General features: G+C 39.3%; 1 protein-coding gene across 1 annotated transcript in view; it reads right to left on the bottom strand.

Moving 5' to 3' along the window:
• Positions 1–18,185, bottom strand: part of ptprga (protein tyrosine phosphatase receptor type Ga) — a 507,602-nt gene that overhangs the window by 392,519 nt on the left and 96,898 nt on the right. The window contains exon 4 of the mRNA XM_073468860.1: positions 8,731–8,793. Coding sequence (XP_073324961.1) covers positions 8,731–8,793 — 63 coding nt within the window. The remainder of the gene's footprint in view (positions 1–8,730; positions 8,794–18,185) is intronic.

The following is an 18,185-nucleotide window of genomic DNA, read 5'->3' as shown; positions in this document are numbered from 1 at the left end:
TGAGCATTTTCAGGTCACAAAGATCTGGCTTTTTTGCATTGGGAAACACTAGTAAAGTGTCCTAATGAAAACACGACAAAGCCATTTGACTACCTTGTTCATAAATGATGGTGTCAGGACTTTTTTTTATGACACACACACTTTCATTGATAGGAATACTTGGTTTTGAGGAATGACCTCTATTTTGAGCATGTGACATGCTTTTGCAGGTTATCAACAAGGTTTTGCAGTTTGTACTAATTGTTTTGAGAAATGCACCAACTGTTGTGCAAATGTAAGTAATGATGTGAGAAAAACTCCACCCCGTCTCTGGTTTTGGGTTCTTCCCGTTAGTCTCGTCCCACCCCTGGTCATAACATAACTTCTGTTGTGATTTGACACTATAATGAACAAAGATTGATTGGTTGATTGCTATAGCTGTCAGTTTTAGTCCTTGAGTTCATAGCTACGTGCTTTATTTGTTAACTGCTATCAAGGAATATGACTCTCCTTTGTAGTATGTGTGAGAAAGGACGCCACGAGATTTGTGGACTTCTTCGTGGTGTCCGCTGATAATATAGTGGGCTGGTCTGGACAGAAAATGCCAGAGCTGAATTTTTGTCCCAGTCCACCCCAGGTAATGTCACTACCAAAGCTGAGACCAAACCTACGCCCTTGGAAGGTAAAGGAGGTTTCAAGGAGATGGTATTTTTTTAATTTCCTGAGATGCTGTATAGATTCCTGTGGGGTGATTGGTCCTCTCCATAATGGAGTCAGAGGTCATGCTTAGCTACAGAACGGAGCCCCAGACCTGATAGGGATTTAGTGGCATTTCAGCAGAATTAGCTGAGTCATCCAGTTGACTGAAATACATTTTCAGTCTCAATGAAGAGCATAAAGCACCATTATTAAACAAATCCAGTGAATTATTTGGCTGCTGGTATAGTACATTTTTGCAAGGTTGAATGTGTTGACAGTAAGAAATTTCTCTAAGCTTTTCTATTTAACTGAAGTTTCAAACAGTAGCAGCAAAAATTCAAAATTGTGATGTGAAAAGGTCAAGAAAAAAGGTGGAAACTTTTGGGGGATATGACGAACATCTTTTTAATAGCTGCCATGCCTCATATAAAACAGGGATTTACGTCATCAGTGAAAAAAATGAATCGTGACCCTCTTGTTAAAAATGTTCTTGCTGTCCTCTTAATATACAGTCCCTTTGGAAAAATGTGCACTCCTACAGCAAAACAAATCTCATCATTCTTTGTTATAGGCATCTGCAGCAGTTCCACTTTCTGTCAGAGAGTGGCAAGAGCAGTACAAGGGTTTGTTGTCTGTATAGGAGGGGCCCGCAGTCAGAACATCAAAGTCCTCTCTGACTTGTCTTAGTAACATGTTATAGCTTCCTTCTTTTACAAATGCAAAAATGATCTGCAGTTAGCATTAGATCTGTTTTTGACCGAAGTTTCCACGCTTGAACTGGAACGTAACAATCTGATAGATTGGTGACTAGCTTGGCAATTTAAACAAAAATATTACTTTCTGTATCTGCATGGTGACATGGGTCAGCATGACTCTCCTCTCCTACACATCATGCTCATGATTTTTCTGTTTACGATTACAAACAGGAACGAAGCTGTAGCTGGTCGGTTTTTCTTCCCTGGAATGTGAATATGAGAGATTCAGTAGAATTATGAATGGTGATGTCATATAGACTTGGATGAAGACTCTAGGTAGATCAAGTTGAGATTAATTTTGTGCAGGAAGCCAAAATTCTACAGTAAGGTTCACTATGGGGAATGAGTTTAGCCAAATTGCTGAGAATTGATGCACAGGGTTGAGAATGGTAGAAGTGGCAAGCACGTTGCTTGGATACTTGGTTCAAGCCTTTAATTAGCATGGAGATGTAGGAATGAGAGGCAGAAGGACACTGGCTGCCTGTCTGTCTGTAGGTTTAATAAAAAGCTGAAACGCTGTCAAATAGGTCTGAATGGGAGGGGAGCAGATTTTCAAAATGGAATGAGCGAAAAGGCATGAAATCTAGAGAGGGAATGGGCAGCTGGTATGCAGTGTGACATCCCTTAAAACAATTTCAGGATGTAAGTTAGGCCGATAGTGTGCTTGGGGCAAGCTGTTCAGGATGGCTTCTTGAGAAGTATTTGTAAAGTATTCCACTGAGAAGCTAGTTGAGTATTGTGGTGGGAGTGGTATGGGATGAATATCAGATTCGGGGGCCGAGAGTCTGACTTTCTGAAATGAGAGGTGGGACAATGAACTAGTATTCAGCAGATGTTTACGTAAGTCTGCACATGAACTGCGTTAGGGTTGGAGGACAAGATTGCCCTTTATGATTTCCTCCGATATCAGGAGAAGGGCGTTGCCATGGTGGACTGACAGGAACTATGTGTGGGATGCAGTGGATGAGGTGAGAGTTGGAGATGGCTCCCACGGCTATACCTATTGTGACTGATGTTGTTGACCCTTGTGATGAGAGTAGAAGAGTTCTGAGATTGATCCGGAGTTGGAGAGATTTTGTTGGGGCAGCTGAAGTGGAGGTGCCCGCAACACTGAGGTATGTGCACCATGGCACACCATATGTTGTGTACAATTCAAATTATGATTGATAGACAAAAAATTCAAAGCCCTACAAATAAACTATTTTCAGGTGGTTCAGTCTAATTTGTTTAATGCTCTTACATAGGAGTTAAAATTTTCAGATGTGAAAAAAAGAAAAGACAACACCACTTACTGTTGGGCTAATAAAATTGCTTTCCCTTGTGAGTAAAATTACTCTTCACCATATCATCAATTTCCATCTTCATTTACCCACTTCAAGGCTGCAGCACAAAGGCCTGAGAGCCCTCTGATGGTGACTGGTGTTGAATAGTAAAACAGCTCGACAAGGAGCACGCAAATTAGGTTTGCCTCTCCTGTCGATAGCAAGCCTTGACATTGTGCAGGTCTGAAAATTAATTTCTAGTCAAGTTGTCTTTCGAAACAGGCACTCTAGTATTTCAATTGTCCAGCAGCCAGAAAGTAAAAGTCAATCAATTTGACCTTCAAGTATTACAGTCAGCCTGCTGCAAAAGATGGCCTCTTAAAACTATATGGCACAGCACTTGTAATTATGTGGAATGGAGCACACATATCACAGTATGGGTTATGTAGTGTGTTATAATGTTTATATTGCATATCTTAAGAAAAGGCTTTGCCAGTTAATCTTGAATGAGGTTAATGTGACTAGTTTAACTTGGAGACTCATTATGACTTTCAGTTGATATAATTTAAGTTATATTCACATAACAATAATTCTGACTCATCTGATTACAATGTCACTTTATGGCACCATAATATCATATCAATAATTCGTAAATGACAGGATAAGTAGTGTACCAATAAATCTTCATTAGTATTATAATTTATATGTATGTACTAGAATATGAATTAGCATTTTGTATAATTAGCTTTAGATACTGACTGTCCAGATTTGCTCAAGTCTAGCCAAGCCAGACCTAGACTTTCTGGTATTCAATGTTCACACTGACCTTTAAAAGTTAAGGCTAGAACCCACTGCACAGTAGTGCATTGTTATCAGTTACGTGTGTGTGTGTGTGTGTGTGTGTGTGTGTGTATGATTGCTGTGTGAATGGGTGAATGTGGTAAGTGTTGTAGAGTGCTTTGGGTAGTTGGATAATTGAACAATATTAAAGTGCTATAGGTTAATGTAGTGCTCATTAGTATTACATTTTTCAACTTATTAAAAAAAAAATCTAAATGATACCCATGAGCCTCAGCTGCCACTTATATCCAGAGGAAGCCAGTGTTAAAAAAAAAATCATCACATTTTCTTGTTGTAATAAGTGACACCATGCCATATTCAAATTCATAGTCAGTGATTGGATGTTACTCACCAAAATGCTCCATGGGAGCTGAGCTGGATCTAGGCACATGCATTCTGGGCATTCATTTTTATCATTATTTCTGTTCTTCAGTTATTTGTTTCTAAATGTTTAGCTATAAATGCCATTTATTTCATTTGTCCTTTGCAATTTTACACGAATGTGTTTGTTCTACATCCTTCTGCTTTGTTTTGTCACTTTGTAAACTGTTTTTAAAAAGTGCTATATATAAATAAAGTTTATTATATGCCTACAGCCTCCTTGCCTCTAGGGGAAGACCATCAACTCTTTACATTAAATATCATTTATCATACAGTATATTTTAAAATGTAACAAAAAAAATCTCCAACTTCAAACTGTAGAAAGGTTAGTGTCAATGTACAGGAAAAAGTCCTGTGGTTTCACCACATTGAAACTTTGGAGGATGTATCTGTCAATATAAGTTTTTCATTTAAATATATCTAAATCTGAATATAAAAACATACTGTATTAAAATGAAATTAATAAAATGAATATAAATGGATTGCAATGTTTCCCATTAATAAACTAGACTCTGGCAGCCTGCCAAAGTCTAATTTGCATAAAATACAATCTGCCTAGTGTAATCTATCCATGTAATTTGGCCCTGCATGGGAGTCATTGTTGCTGCAGTGCCTGATTTTGCTGTAGCATCCAATACTAGTAGGTCCTTATACGGCAGCTTGGTCAGTGGCGCTATGCCTCAGGTACCCGTCTATGGTGTCAATTCTTGAGGTGCCAAATTACAAGGTCGAAGAGTGAGATAATGTTGACTACACCAACCTACACCTAACTTAATAAAGTTGTTTTGATCCTTAAAGCTAACCAAACTGTGACTCACAATGTTTGCAGTCCAAAACTCATAATGTGTGAAATGTTTCTCAGCAAGCTTTATTTTGAAAATCTAACTGGACATTGCATATTTATCAGTGAATTGACTGTGGAGACATGCATGTGCAAAACTGATGCAAGATGGGTAAGCAGAGCATCATGGTTCTAAGCTTAGAGCCACTGACCAAGCTGCTGTATATGACAAGTTGGGATGAGAATGTGTTGCAGATATAGATCACATAAATTAAATTGTTATATTGCCAAAACTATGAAATGAAAGCACAATTTACTACTTTTGAACATTTTTCTACATCATCCACCACTTTAAAAAAAATAATTAAAAGTTTTTATTATCCCAAATTAACTAAGCCTATAATCACTTCCTGAAATTTTTTAAATGTCAGGGGTTGCATCTTATATGGGGCACCCGTACATCACAGATTAATTGTGATATCACATTGGTAGTAAGTACAGGCACAGGGTGACAGTGTGAATACTTGCCACTTTTCTGTATCTTTGTCTCTGTCGTTCTGGAGGTATGGGGCCATCCCCAGATAACTCTTGATTTGTCAGTATTGTGCTGGGTTTTAATCTGCCATTCTGATCAGGCAGAGGGCAGAACAGCCATGGGCCCCTAAGGTCCTGAATGGAGTTTGTCAGACCTCTGGAGGACACGATTAGAACAAGCTAATTAGTAGAGATGGAAGTTTAGAAAACTTTGGAGAAGTCATCAGAGGTGAGCGAACATCTATAATAGAAGTGAGTTTAGGAATGTAAAGGACTTTTAATGTAATTGACCAAGTTGAACTCACTTTGCTCTTTCTATTAGATTACTTTAAAAAAACAATGAAAATACAAAAGTAACAAGTTGACTACTGTCAATTGAACTTTTTTTTTCCACTTCATGATAACCATCAATAATAAATAGTAAATTAACAGTTCATCAACCTTTAGTCATTTTACTTGAGCAAACAACAAAATGCTTTGTAAACCATTCATTAAGCACCTGATTATTGTAAAGTTGCAACTAACGTTTATAAACCTTTTGAATTGCTTAATAAATGGTTAATAAAACATTTCATTGTTTGTTAACAGTGAAATAACTATTAAAAAAACTTTAATTAACTAGAAATTGACCATTAATGACAATGAGTGTCACCCTTTGTTCACCTCCCAGTAACTGTTGAGTTTAGGTTAGACTGTGGCGCTTGTTTTAAAACGTTTCTAACATGTATGTTTTTGTCCACAGTCTCCACAATGACAGTGATGAGTACAGTCTTGTGCCAACCTTATGTAATACCGGCCAAGAAGACCCACATTGGGGGGAAAAAAAAATACATTTATAGAACTTCTGCTCCCTGTGGCTCTTACAGTGACAAAAAAATAAAACATCCACCAGTATGCCTGCTGTGTCTCTATTGTTTTCTTCACTTGCCTGGATCCTGCCCACCATTACATCAGCATCTTATGTAAGAGCTGTGATCAAACATTGTGGGGGGACAGCAGGAAAGCATCGGTAGATCTTAGCATCAGCAGCAGCAACACTAAGTGAAACTGTCACTGGCTCTGTTTTTACCCACAAGCTCCTGCGCTCTTGAAGGCACAACGGGCGACCAATTAGGGTTAGACGAGCCAGCGGAAATATTGAAATAAATAAACTAAAAGATCATTTGTGGCCTGGGGCTTGCGTCGCTTGCATGGTGAAAGATTAATGCTGCCCCTCTGAAAAACTAAAGGCTCTAAAGGGACAGCGGAAGTGCCTTTTTCTCTTCTGAAGCACTGGTAAAATAAAAAAAAAGGCCCGGAGACGCCTCGAGGCCAGAAGAGCACCAAGTAGAGATGAGGAGAAGAGCAGCTGAGAGAGTAAGAAACAAGAGACAGGCGAGCGACAGAAAGAGGAAAGGCAAACATATTGCATTGACAGTGGCACATAAATGCTTTCAGTCTAAAACACACATACACCCACACAGTATGCTCTAAATCACACAACTTTATCTTACTGTACTTGTGAAGCCTTCCACATACTGAAATCTCTATCACCCTAAACCAGGGGCTTTAAACCTACTGTATATTCTGAACTAAAAGCTGGTATTCACTAATGGTGAATAGTCTTTTGTAATAGTTGGGGGATTGGCTGGCACAATAAAATATAAGCTGGCCATTAATTCCCTCCAACTGCTACAGTTAGATACTATCGATTAAACTACACAGTTAAATGTGAAACACAGATGTTTCAAGTTAAAGGCTTCCAAGGAAAGGAGGAGAGCCCCAGTAAGGTTTAACCACTGCCTGTGAATTCTATATGAACTTGCAATTTGTCCAATCATGCAACTTTTCCACAAATTTGACCAATTATCTAGTCTTCGCCAATCACAGCCCTTTTGCAAAACATTGAGCCTTACTTCCTGCTTTCTGGTTGTGGAGATGAAGACATGAGCAACATAAACATCTCGCATCCCAGCAAATATTGATTGGTAAAGACCGTGTGAGGCAATTCCCTGATGTTCTACATGACATCATAATAAACTGTTTTGAACTGCATGCAGCATGTAGGTGGAACGCAAACAAAGATCATCAAATGACACATTTTTGACACACTTCAGCTTCTGTGAAATCAGGCTTTTTAAACTGCAACAATCCCCAAAAAAGCCAACAAAATCCTGAGGGGGCCTGTTTAATGAGATGTAGGAAATGTTGAGTTTTATTGACATTTTCTTAACAGAGATTCTAAAAAGGTGGAAGTGGTACAAACTGATCTGATTTAGTAGAAAAAAATGTTTTTTTTTGGAAAAGAGAAACTCGGAGGAAGGAACGGTTGAGTTTGCATTAAGAGTAAATGTCTCAAATTCAGGCCTGTTTAAAAATGTATCTGCAGTTGGGGAAAATAAAGGCCAAATTTTAGAGAGTTTTTAAGAGTTTACAATAATTTGCACATTTTTTCAGTGTTTTAACCATGTTACTAAACTCCTGTAGAGTTTTCCTCTGTGGCATGTGGGTTCCTTGACTCTTTTCTTGTTCTGAGGTATTGGACCTCCACAGACATCCCGGTTCATGGGATGACATATGAAGAATTGCTCGGAAACTTTCAGCCACCTAAAGACTGTTATCAGAGGGGCAATGCTCTACATGCACAACTACCTAACCCAATGTGAATGTGTCTTGGGGTGTCCTCAATAGGTCACGATATTCTAGAGTGTCTGGAGCAGTGTTGCTAGAGCTCACAGGAAAAACAAGTCTACCAGGTCTCTGAAAACAAGCCCAAAAGAAGCGACTTGGCTTTAAAAAGGAATCCCAAAGCACTTGACTCTACCTAATGTGTGAGTGAGAGGCCACTTGATCAACTTATACTGCATGCACAGTATATGTATCGAGCATGACGTTGCATATAATGAACTGACAAAGTGTATCAGTGAACATTGTTGAGGTAACTGAGATATTGCTTTTAAGGGTAACAAAGTAATATAACCCAATACTAGGGACTTCAGCGATATCATTAGTCATCAGGTACAGCATTATCACCTGCGTAAAGACGGATCCTGCACCCTGATTTTTTCACTTTATTAACCGGGCAGACAGGAGACATCAGAGCAAGCCCAAAGGAGAGACTACACTTGAGAAAAAAGCCCCCTTAAAAAAACAAAACCTGCGACTGCTATTATTTGTTGCTTATAATAAAACGGACTTGGCAACCATGGTCCAGAGCCTCCTAATAGCTTCCCATTTAAAAGACTTTACCAATCAATAATTGATGTTGAACTAAGCCATTTTAGCTGCCAGCTGTTTCAGTATTACTGACAGCATTCTAGGCAAGAGATAAATATGCAAATGGAAGAATAATTTCCCCAGACATGTAACTTTTCTTGTCATTTTTCAGCTTTTTTTCAGTGCTAAAAAGGTCAGGATTTCCTAATTCTGTGTGTGGAAACCTTGCTTAAACATCTGAGGGTTCACCACAATTTCCACACTGGAAAGACTCAGAGAAAAAAGTACAGACACGGAAACTCACCTGAGTAGGCCCAGTAGGTCTCCTCGGTGGCTGCTCTCCGGTGTCGTGTCCCGCCGGCCGTGACTCTGCGAAGACCTTGGATAGGGGCTTGGGACTTGGCTTGGCTTCCTGTCAGCGCTGTAGGGGAGGAGAGCACAGGGACAGGCAGGTTAGCATAAACAGCAGCAGAGTTTGAGCAGCATTCTGCTACCCTGCGTGGATACCTGCTGGGCAGGATGACATTCAACTTTGTCCTCAACTGCCTTACCACGCAAGCTGCCTCATAATAACATCACAATGGCAACAAAGGTTGAAAACAAAAAATAACTGCACTGTGGCCCTTAACTGTCTAGTAAACTGACCAATCTACCTCACATACTGAAAACCTTAGTCCTCAGCACCAGTTCTTGCAAAATAGCACCAGAAGTTCATCAGAACATACAAAATACATAAATAGCGAGTACAGACAAAACTACTAGAGGGAAATATGAAGATAAATGTAAGCTTTGGCTATTGTTGAAGGCCTGCTCTAAATATTAGTGTAATTCACAGTTTATGCAGTATATCTTGAGCAATAATAATGAAAAATGAAAGGCTATAATTTAGACAGTTCTCTGAATAGCTAGATTTAGGGACATCATCTACAGTTAAATATGATACATAATATTGGGCTTTCATACCATTCAGAACATCACTTTGATATTTTGAAACTCTGCTTCAAAATCTGTTAATTTACAGGATTCCAACCTTTGCTATCTGATGAGTTTTGATAATAACTTTAAACACAATGACATGGAAATGCCATTACCAAATGTGTGTATTTGATGTAAATAACCCTAGCCACAGAAAAGAAAATGTTTATTTGTTCTTACTTTTTACTTTTTACATATAAATAATCATTAATTTAGTAATTATTTTTGTTGTTAACTGTTTGACTTTTGAAGACTTTTTGGCTCCATGCATCCCAACTCTGCAGCCTGTCACTGAACACAACAAGACTTGAGAAGACATGCTGTGTCTCCTTTGTGGCCTCAGATGGGCCTTGTCTGAGCCTGAACTCATCATCCTGAAGAAGCAAGACCAGCTGCTTCACTGAACCTACTGTACAGCGGCTGTCGTCTGGCTGTCACCGTGGCTTGCCATGCTCGGCGCTTGCTGGGAAGCCCCTCTCATCATCAGCCCATCCATCACCACAGAAAAGTAGGAATGAACCATCTTCATGTGTTCTGTCTGAGAGTTGATGCAGAGCTACTTCTTAAATGATTTTTACTTTTATTGATCTTAGTGAAGTATTCCCCCTTTTGCATTTTTGAATTGTTTTTGATAAATTCATTCATTAATTCATTCATTCTGTCAGCACTCTATCCACTCTAGTTGTATATATGTACATATGTATATATGTTTAGTGGTCCTTTTTCATTATCCATGCCCCTTAGTAGTCCAGTAAGTAACTTGAATTAAGTCATATTTGTGCTTCCTTTATGACGGAGATTCAGGTTAATGTTATTGATTCATTTGGTGTGATTCATTTTCCTCCTATCAATCAATCAATCAATTAATCAATGGAGGTGGTGCCCCTTCTAACAAGTGCTCATAATATTTTATATATGTGGTGAAAGTGCTACATGGTCCTCATCAGAAAAAAACAACCTTATCGGCTGAAAATGAATGCAGTTTATCATGACCCATATCTACGTTTGTTTTTCGGCCTCTAGTGGCTATAGCAATTATTACAACAGCAAAGGAGGAAGTGAGGAGAAGTAGTATAAAGAGTGAAAAGGATGTTAAGGGAGGAGGTAACAGGACTTTAATTCAGGAGTCTTCTGTTAATGTCTAGTGTAAAACCAAAAGTCAACAGTGAGTTATTTAACTTGGAGTGGAGTGAAATTGTGTCACACAACGAAACATAGGTATGTTAAGTATTGTTATTTTAACCCAAATCACAATGTCTTCTGACACCTCACCAAGTTGTATTGCCTTAACCTAATCTAGCTGTTACGCTACCATGGTCATGTTGTTTTAAGAATGCTGATACATGTCATTTTGGGAGTCTCTGGCAATTAACCTTTCAGTTGTTAAGGTACATGTATGAGGATGTGTTGAATGAAGTTGTACAGTGTACTGAACTTAAAGGCTAAAGGGAATATGTACAATTCACAAAATGTAAAACTAAATGTAAATTTCTGCTATGGATGCCCAACAGGAGGAAACAGTTATATGATCAGTAGAAAGGCGATATTGTGATTTAGGTATAAAGTTGTTGCAAAAAAAGCAGGAGATGGATGCCTAAAGACTGACTAGGTTTACAGGGTTGCACTCATGGTTACATTTTACATAGCTGTTGCATAGATGAGTCAAATACTAGTAAAAGTCTTAAGGGTCAAAAGGGTTTTAAAAATATAAAATCTCTTCTCACAGACATATTACAGCAAAGCAGCATTTTTTAGAATATCATTTAGCTTGCATTTCAATTGAAAGTGCACTGTTGAAATAAAAAAAAAATCAGGAATCCATCAGTCGGTTTCATGTCTGAAACTTTAAATCACCTCCTCTCGGGCTAAGAGACCTTCTTGATCCCTGCTAAAGAAAAGGCAGAGATGGAACGCTTGGCTTCTTTAAAGTAGAGGACAGGATTTCTGACAGCTTCTCTCGTAATGGCTCTACTGTGCTCAGTGATTTGGCCTTTTAAAGATCTTTCATAGGACAAAAATCATACTAAAAGGAAATGACTGGAGTTTATTTTAGACCTGCTGAAGGCCACCTTTAATTTTCCAGTACAAGTATAAGTCAAAGAGGTTTTTTTTTTCTTCTTTTTTTTTACATTTTACTTTGAGTTGGGAGTTTTGGAGCATTATTTGGCAAGAGTAATTAAGCATGCCCACATGATTTGATTTAAGATGTATTCAGTATTTTTTTTTGCATTGCATATACACTGAGCCTTTTCCTGCTAACAGCTTTGGCAGTCCATGCAAAGAAAATTTGGTACGTTCTTTTAACCAGGATTTTCAAATGTCATTTACTCTTAAAGGAGCATTCACATTCTACCTCCTTCAACCTTAAAGGTCGTCAACTGCCAAGTGTGTCATTCCAACTTACCATTCAAAAGCAAGATTAGTTGGGCTATGCCATTGCAATATCTTTAGCAACACCAAATAGTGCAACAACCAACCAAGGGTGCCACTTAGGTTGAAGTGTGTTTATAAGTGTGTTTGAGTTCAATTTTTTCATTGACATATGTACTGTCGTGCTTTGATATGTGCTGCTGGGTTTTAGTGGGGAATCTCACTTCAGCCCACTATAAATCTACTGTCGCAGCTCCTGAAGGAGGAAGTGACATTTCACATCTGACCTCAATGACCAGCTGTGATCATGTGAGCAAGGTGAGGTGTGTTTGTGTGTGATATCTGAACATCAGCGGGGACAGACTCAGCTGTCTCCATATGGACACCAGGCGTTACTGAAAATGTCAATCATGTCATAATGGAAAAGTCTCAAGATTTTTGCAAGGGAGTGTGGGGGAGATTTAAAGGCCCAGGATGAACAATGAGGGAGTCTTTGTTTCAATGACAGACACTGAAGCACCCTTCCACCCCACCCCTATCCTTCCCCTCCTCCCCCATCTTCTTGTTTTAATTCCTTGGGATGTAAGCGCGGCTCATGTCTGTGAATGCCAATGGGAGGCAGCTCTATGGCTTTTCTATGAATTACATTATTGATTCCCAATACTGCTCAGAAGAGAAAATGTAATTATGCACAGACCCCACCCTAACCCCCCTCATCCTCGCCAAACAACTCTTCTTTCCCTTCCCTCTTTCTCTTTCTTGTCTTTTACTCAGTGGCTTTTCATCAATTTGTCTTTCACTCCTGCCTTCAGCACCCCTCCCCACCCACCACCTCATCACCTGACCTCTCTCAAGCCTCTGAGTGTGTTGTCCTTGTATCATGTCATGTTGGCCACAGCTTTCCCCAAATGTTCTGCAGCAGCATCGGCAGTTATAATAATATGATATAAAGTATAATAATATTGTGTTATTAAGTCCTAAAATGCGCCTTTTATCTTATATTAGCTATTTAAAAAATCTGTGAATCAGTCAAATTTAAGTCAGTGAAAAAACAAACAAGCCCCATTTTTGGGCTTAGCTGATTTGCTGCTCCTCAAAATTCCCAAACTGAAAATAGGCATAAAAGATCAGTGTTCGTGTCAAAGACCAGTGAGAAGCTGCCAATAATGTGCATGTAGAGTGTATCTGACATAGAGAGTTGAATTCCTAACTTCTTTTTTACTATCTTAAGTTGCATCGATAAATAAAAGAGCTAGCACTACCACCCTGAAGAGCTTGTAAAATTAATCACGTCAGGGAAGATTGTTTTAAAAAGGTGTTTTGGTAAGCATTCAACAATAACATTCCCAATGTGGCTTTGAAAGCGGCAACCAGATTTCCTATGAGAAAATTAATTTTAAAAGTTCTAGTGAGTAGGATTTAGTGGCATTTAGTGATGATGTTGCAGATTGCAACCATTTCTGCTAATAGATCCCCCTAAATCCTAATCACTGGACCTTTAAGGAGGTTGAAAAAACAGCTGAACATTAGCTCTTTATGCAGTCTGTTACATTCAGCCAAGCGCCACCAAAGTTGCCTTACAAAAATGACAAATCCTTCAGACACAAATCACATCTTCTGTATTTTTCAAGTCAAAATAGAAAGTGAGAGAATGTAAGCACTAAGCCTACAGTTTGGAGGTATTTACTGACCATACGCTGTTAATTTACTAATCAGCCATAATATTAAAACAACTGACAGGTGAAGTGAGTAACATCATCTCGTTACAATGCAATGTTCTGCTGGGAAACTGTGTCCTGGCATTCATGATATTACAGTAATAATACAAGATATTCTTTGACACCCACTACACACCCAAACACTGTTGCAGATGAAGTATATCCTCTCATGTCAATGGCCCTTCCAGATGGCAGTGGCCCCAGAGCAGGACAACGCACCCTGTCACACTGCAAAACTGCTCAGGAATGGCCCAGGGAACATGACATAGAGCTCAAGGCATCAAACTGGTCTCCAAATTCCCCAGAACTCAATTTTAATGAACATCCATGAGACATGCTATAACAAGTCTGATCCACAGTGGCCTCACTGTGGATCAGACTTGGCTCTGACCCATCAAGGCATGGACACAGGACCTCAGTAGGTGTCCTGTGGTGTCTGGCACCAGGGGAGTTGGTGGCCTTTGAGTTCTGTGGGTTGTGAGGTGGGGCCTCCATGGATCGCACTTGCTTTAGCGCAGCCCAAGGATGTTTGATTGGATCAGGATCTCTGGAATTTGAGGCCAGGTCAATGCCTCTAACTCTTGATTACATTCTTGAGCAGTTTTTGCTGTGTGTAAAGCCCCACTGTCCTGCTGTAGGGGCCACTGCCATTAGGAAGTGCCTTTGTCCTGAGGGGGTTTACTGACCCTGTAACAATGCTTAGGTGTGTGGAGCCTATCAAAGAACATCAACATGAACCCAAGGTTTCCAAGCAGAATATTGCATTGTAATGAGATGATCAATGTTATATTCTTTACATGTCTGTTGTTTCTGCTTTTTCTTGTCAATAGATTTTTTCCCGTTTGATAAACACTTAAGGTTATGACTGATATTGTTCCTTTGATAACCTTACCTATAATTATTAGAACTATATTATGCACTCCCCTGCCCACTTACTGTCAGTTAAAAGGGAACACCTTTCTTACTGCAAAAATATGCCAAACCATGTCATCTGGCAGATGTAGGGCCGTTATATCAACTGATTGTTGTTCTTCAATTTGTAAACATGCATCTATCGACAAAAAGAGTATAGACAGATCTTGGGAGGGAGAGCCACTGCTTGTTAGTAGCTGGCTGATTAAGTGTTTCCAAAATGGACTCCTAGCCAAAACCAAGCACTGCCCATCTTATTGGTCTGTTGTGGCACAGTTCACTCTGGTTGTAGTCAAAAGGGTTTCAACCTTTTGAGCAAAAGGGAATACCACAGTCCTTTTTGTTTTGTGTTTTCTGGTCATGTACCATCAATTTAAAATCTCATTCTACTCCAGAGACAGCCCAGTTTTATGCAAGGGCCATCTTTCCAGCGGTGAAGTACTTCTTAAGGCCTTTGTTCATCATCTGGGATATGAATACATTGGATTTTCACACAGTCAGAGTAAGTAGAAGCTCACTTATAAAATTCTAGCACACCACAGTGTCCCTCCTGCCGGGCTGACAGCTCTGTCAGCCGAACACTCAGTCACACTGGACAAAAGTAGAGGGGGTTTCGCCAGTGACTGGTTCAAAAGTATTTTAGCTGACTTCCCTTACAGTCAGCACTACAGCTGAGCAGCCAACAGACAAGACCTGCGCTGCCTTCTACTTTCATTACTCTTCTCTACTTCCACCCGAGTTAGTTTGTAGTTAAGAGTAATTTTGAGACACGACCCGGTTTGTAAGTTTTGGGCCTGTCTCGCTGTTACTGTTCTGTGTACAATGACGCAGCAAAAAAGTTTTTTTGACTAACAAAATGTGAGATGACTCGAACTATCAGCTTTAAGGGGGAGGCCCTAATCTTTGCATACTGCAATGAGACAGTTAACAATAACTGGAAAGATAATTACCATCTTAAGAAAATTAAAAGTATTTGCATTGCTACATACCACTGCAGGTCAGCAAGGTATTTTTAGTTGACCTTTTGAAAAAAAAAAAGGGTTTTTATTACTGGAATAGCATATTTTCTTCAGTCTTCCTCCTCTGCTTTTATTCGTTTTTGAACCCCAAGAAGCCCCCTGCCCCATATCCAACCCCTCTCTCATCACCATCACAGCTTGGTTGTGGCCATTCAGACGTGCCCCGCCATTTAACAGGCTTTATTTATCCAGAGCTGATGCCCCATTAAGGCGAGCAGACAGACTCAGACCGAATCTATCTCATGGAGGGGGGCCCTTCTGTGGGCTTCTACCACAAGAATAACAATGTTTAAGTCAGTGACAGCAAAAAAGAACGACGGGCTGACGGAAAACAGAGGTGAAGGACATTGAAAGAGATGAGGGAGGAGAGGAATGACAGATGAGAATGGAATGAGGAGAAGGGGATAAGATGGGGATAAAAGCAAATAGATGATCTTAAAGAGAGCCACAGAGGGGGTGAAGGAGAAGCCAGGAAAAAGGAATATGGAGTGAGAAAAGTGCATAACTATGCGCAAAACACTGAGGAGAATGTTGTAAGTCTGATTTTCGGGGGGGGGGGGGGGGGGGGGGGGGGGGGGGCAGCAGCATCATTGCTGTGGTTTAGTAGTTCAACAAATGCTGGGTACTGATTTTGAATGATTAATACAATTTTGAGTGGAACCATGCCTTTGGAGTTCTGGTACCTGTTTCTATGAAACATGTCTTTCTAGTACAACAGGAATGTTTTCTTAGTTGTTGTCACGTTTTCCAGCACAAAATCAATCATGTCATTTAACATAGACACACATACACACTACACACACCTGATGGACTCTTGTTTAATAGTATTGTAAAGATGCTGGGCCTTTTAACATATCACGATCACAGTACAGTGCTTTGAGACATTATTTCTCCAGCACATCAGAGACAACGTCCCAGCCAGCCTGGACCTTCACCAGGTGCATTTAGAACCAACATATCCACCTCAGCCTGTCTGTTGTCTGTCTGTTCACCCTGCTGCCATCTGGCAAATGATACAGAAGTATCTGCTGCCATACCACCAGCAGCTTCTTTTCTCAGACTATGGAACTCCTGAACTCATCCTCAACACTCCACAATGAATAGGGTTTTTTGTTTTTTTTTTCTTTTTCAAAATTATATACGGTTAGGGTTTGTGTGTGTGTATGTGTGTGTGTGTGTGTGTGGCTAAGAAACTATGACAGAAATGTCATTATACAATCTTGCATTGCATAATCACAATAATATCTTGAATCTTGAATTGTTTTCCTGTTATATAGTAAAATAGTGTCAACTACGATTATGCTTTTTGTTTTTTTTTACATGAACTAGTGCAGTTGGCTCACATAGAAACTTAATTTTCTCTCCAACCATCCCTCTTCTCCCTCCACTGCCTCTGCCCCTCTACCCTCTTGAGACTAAACCCCCCACTCTGTCAGAACTCATCCGAATCACCATACAGCATAGAGAAAGAGGAAGATATGGAACATTCAAGTCATGTATATGGAAATATATTTACCATGCTGCTGCAAAAAAACAAAAAACAAAACCCCACAGAGGCCAATCGTAGTTTGCAGCAATTTGATTGTTTTATACACTGACACTGACACACTCATGTATATAGAACCAAGTATCTTTAAACGTGTTTTAAATATCATAACTAATGCAATATGCAATGCTCATTGTCAACATCTGAATTATACTTTTTTACTACATTACTTTACTGTTAATGCCACTAACCGTTGATGTCATGAAAATTATTACAACCACAAAGCTGAGTCTCTATCATCTCTGTGCTGAGAGGACATTTTAAGGATACAGGGCACTACTGGACAAAATAACAAAATCAGGAACTACATCTTTCATCATTCATCAGTTAAATTTCTCAAATGCACCAGCTTTTGATGCTTTCAACAGAAACGTTGGTTAAACAAAATACAGCACAACGAGATTTGTCACCAAGCATTCAGTGCCAACATTCAGGACATGACTCTTTTTATGCTCACCGTTATTGACACTATTCAGTCAGTAGTAAAAAATATATTGAATGGCTATACCCAGCCATAGCATCTACACACACAACTAGACAAAGGGTCTATGTTTTATTTTCCTTCATCAGACATATTAAAATGCTCTTCCTCTAACACCACCACAGAGGCTCGTGGAGCTGTGCAACATTCCCAGTGCAGTGTGGGGTTATTGCTCCCACTACAAGTTCTCTGTGAAGTCAAGGAGCCACAGGTCAGACTCAGCAGTCGCCCAGCGGTTTACAGCACGATGGAGTGTTCTCGTCGTATCCACATTAAGGAAAATGCCCTTATAAAGGCAGAGAGAAAGAAAGAGTTGATACCTTATTCCCTCAAGCTACCTCCTGATAGAACAGACAAATCAATGTTGTACAACAAAAATGATTTGCAAACATGTTTTGTTTTTACTCCACTTCATTTTACATTTACATGTAGATTTGACTAGTTTATCAAAGATGACACATTGTTAAATTTAAGACTACCTCAGCGGATATAAAATCATTAAAATGATCTACACCTGACCAGCTACAACATTTTTATGCTTTTTAAGCATAGGTACATCAGAAATACAGTATTAATCCAGTTAACGTATAATAATTTAACTAAAAGAGGTCATTATGCTGGATTTTCAGTGTTTTGACTTAAGGTATTGTATATTCCACTATTTAATTTGACAGTATAAATTTGAAGTGTAAAATATGTGTACTATATAGACCGCTACAGTACCCTTTTGCCATATGA

This window comes from Pagrus major, chromosome 6 (genome assembly GCF_040436345.1).
Source record: "Pagrus major chromosome 6, Pma_NU_1.0".
In the NCBI taxonomy this organism is placed as follows: domain Eukaryota; kingdom Metazoa; phylum Chordata; class Actinopteri; order Spariformes; family Sparidae; genus Pagrus; species Pagrus major.
The sequence above is the reverse complement of the archived record's forward strand: the minus strand, read 5'-3'. Positions and strand labels throughout refer to the sequence as shown.